General features: G+C 41.9%; 1 protein-coding gene across 1 annotated transcript; it reads right to left on the bottom strand.

Annotated features, from left to right (window-relative positions):
• Window positions 1–1,829: 1,829 nt before the first annotated feature.
• Window positions 1,830–2,471, bottom strand: LOC123603373 (60S ribosomal protein L17-like). Its single transcript, XM_045488195.1, has one exon. The coding sequence runs from the start codon at window positions 2,437–2,439 to the stop codon at window positions 1,885–1,887; it is 555 nt and encodes a 184-aa protein (XP_045344151.1). The 5' UTR covers window positions 2,440–2,471; the 3' UTR covers window positions 1,830–1,884.
• Window positions 2,472–3,403: the final 932 nt, after the last annotated feature.

Genomic DNA, 3,403 nt, shown 5'->3' with positions numbered 1-3,403 from the left:
AGTAGTTAGAATTCTTTTTTTTAATATTTATTTAATTTTGAGAGAAAGAGAGAGAGAGAGAACGAGTGGAGGAGGGGCAGGGAGAGAGGGAGACACAGAATCTGAAGCAGGCTCCAGGTTCTACACTGTCAGCACAGAGCCCGACATGGGGCTCAAGCTCATGAACCACAAGATCATGACCTGAGCTGAAGTTGGATGTGTAACCACCTGAGCGACCCAGGTGCCCCTAAGTAGTTAGAATTCTTGATTGTAAGATATAAGAACTAACTTTAGCTGACTTAAATGAAAAGGGAAATTTAAAAAATAAGGATATTGAACAATTCACCAAAATGATTAAAAGGTGAGAGAATTAGGATTAGAAATGATGGAGCAAGTTCAGCAGAAACCAGTTGACAGTCTCATTAGACTGCCATCACAGGAATGAAAGAAATCCAACTGATTTTTTAATCTTTTCATGCCTGCTATAGATAGAGAGGTGTCAAGGATGACTCCCTTTCTCAGACAATAGAGCTCTCAGACTTTAAAAACCCTTCGTTAACCATCCTTAAGCATTACAAGGATCTAAAGGGTAGAGACACCAAAAGTCTCATTACCCAAAGGCCTGAGCTCTTTGCAGACTCTTAAAAAAAATTAAATTGTCAGAGGGCACCTTTCTACAAATGGGGAATAAAGCAAATTTAGAAATGAACTGCCAAGGGGGGCCTGGGTGGCGCAGTCGGTTAAGCGTCCGACTTCAGCCAGGTCACGATCTCGCAGTCCGTGAGTTTGAGCCCCGCGTCAGGCTCTGGGCTGATGGCTCAGAGCCTGGAGCCTGTTTCCGATTCTGTGTCTCCCTCTCTCTCTGCCCCTCCCCCGTTCATGCTCTGTCTCTCTCTGTCCCAAAAATAAATAAACGTTGAAAAAAAAAATTAAAAAGAAATGAACTGCCATCCCAGGGCATATTAATGAGCTAGAGGCCAAGTACTTCCAACCATTTATACTTATAGTCTTCTTTCACTCTCCTAAAGACTGAAAAACATTTTCTTTAGTTCTCCTATTATTAAAACTATTGACTTCAGCTTCTGTTTTCCTGATCTTTTCTGTGTCCCATCAAACTCAACATTAAACTTCTTTCTTTCCTACACAATGTCCTCCCCACTCCCTTCCTATCCTTCCTTCACTGATTTCAAATAAGTGATGCTATGGAATTTGAGGTCCGAACCATTTAGTATTTCTTAGTGGTGCTCCATTGACAGGGGTAACTTGTAGACTTGGGACCTGCTATCTACAACCAAACACCATCTAGAGATTTGTGCACCTGATAATCCACTTAGTAAGCATGAGGGGGGAACAGTACTGGTTCTCTAGGCAAAAGCCCAGCTATTAGGAGTTCTAGAGAACAAATTCCATATGGAAATTCCTAGAGTCTTTAGAAAATTGGAATTGGTCTTTGAGTGGTGATTATATCTCTGATTCTCTTTGAAGAAATAGCACTACACATGAAGATGATCCTGGTTAAATGGAAACCACTGTAATAAACAGGAATTCTTTAACAAACATCTTGTGGGCGGAACTAATGTAGAAAGATGTATTCTTTGTATTTAAGAGGCTATAATTCCTTTTATTTTTATTTATTTTTTTAACGCAAGTTTCTTTTTTTTTTAATGTTTATTTATTTTTGAGTAAGAGAGAGAAAGCATGAGCAGGGGAGGGGTACAGAGGATCCAAAGTGGGCTGTGTGCTGAGGCAGACAGCCTGATGCCGGGCTTGAACTCATTAACCGTGAGATTGTGATCCGAGCTGAAATCAGAGGCTTAACCAACTGAGCCACCCAGGCACCCCTATAGTTCTTTTTTTTTTTTTTTTTCTGTTTTTACTTTTATTTGCATGTATTTCATGCAGAATTTACTCCCGGGCCATAAGTTTTTGTTTCTTCAGTTTCTTCTGGGATATCTTTTTCTTCTGTGCAACCTCCTCTTCTGGTTTAGGAACAATCTGCTCTTTTTCAGTAAGGATCATCTCAATGTGGCAGGGAGAGTTCATGTATGGGTTAATCCGACCATGAGCCCTATAAGCTCTACGCAGCATTTTGGGGGCTTTGTTCACCTGGATGTGCTCAATGACCAGAGAATCTACATCTAAACCCTTAAGTTCAGCATTACTCTCTGCATTTTTAAGCATGTGCAGTAAAAATTCGGCACTCTTTTTGGGCCACCGACCCTGTGTCCAGCCCCACTGTTTGGCCTGGGCACACCTACCAACTCCACCATTGTAGCGTCGGAATGGCACACATTGCTTCTGCAAAGTGACATCTTTCAGATACTTGGTGGCTTTTCGGATATGCATACCCTTGATGGCCTGGGCAGTTTCCCGTGTGTTCTTAAAGTGAACACGAAGATTTGAACCTCTTGATTTGCATGATTTTGTCGGGTTTTCCGGGTCAAGTGAATAGCCAACCATTTTCAGAGATCACCTCAGGCCGCTTACGGGAAGAGCTCTTTTTAATCTCCTATCCTGCCATCACCCGTTAATGAAACACTTGGAAACCATTTAAGATGCTTTAAGATTACAGTTTCTCGGGGCGCCTGGGTGGCGCAGTCGGTTGAGCGTCCGACTTCAGCCAGGTCACGATCTCGCGGTCCGTGAGTTCGAGCCCCGCGTCAGGCTCTGGGCTGATGGCTCAGAGCCTGGAGCCTGTTTCCGATTCTGTGTCTCCCTCTCTCTCTGCCCCTCCCCCGTTCATGCTCTGTCTCTCTCTGTCCCAAAAATAAATAAACGTTGGAAAAAAAAAAAAAAAGATTACAGTTTCTCTTTCCTACCTATAAATGGGGTCTGAACTGAGCTTCAGTTGCCCTGTTCACTTGCCTAAATCTATCCTTGTCCCTAATAGTGTATCAATGTGTCTGTTTGTTTAGGGAGTTCCATTCTACATTAATAACATTGTTAATCCCATTGTTTGTGCATTTTGTTATTGTTGTTTTGCAATTAGCTTTTTCTGGTCCCTGCCATTTGACCATGTTACTTGCTTCATCTTACTGCAACTCCAGTTTGCATAAAGAAACTAATTTGGGGCTTCCTGGGTGGCTCAGTTCGTTAAGTGTTGGACCCTTGCCTTTGGTTCAGGTCATGATCTCATGGTTTGTGAGACCGAGCCCTGTGTTGGGCTCTGTGCTGACAGTTTGGAGCCTGCTTGGGATTCTCTCTCTCTGCCCCTCTCCCACTCGTGCATGCTCTCTCTCTCTCTCTCTCTCAAAATAAATAAATAAACATGAAAAAAAACCCTAATTTGGTGTTTGTTAGTATTTGTAGGCAGATCTAAGAGAGAATTTTATAGTGTTAACTGATAACTTCCAAATGGCTTTTAAGGTCATCATTACAATTAAATCAATTGACAGGTTTTTTTTTTTTTTTTTAAGTTTATTCA

The sequence above is a fragment of the Leopardus geoffroyi genome, chromosome E1, assembly GCF_018350155.1.
Source record: "Leopardus geoffroyi isolate Oge1 chromosome E1, O.geoffroyi_Oge1_pat1.0, whole genome shotgun sequence".
Lineage (NCBI taxonomy): Eukaryota > Metazoa > Chordata > Mammalia > Carnivora > Felidae > Leopardus > Leopardus geoffroyi.
Note: the sequence above shows the minus strand (reverse complement) of the source record. Positions and strands in the feature narration are given on the sequence as shown.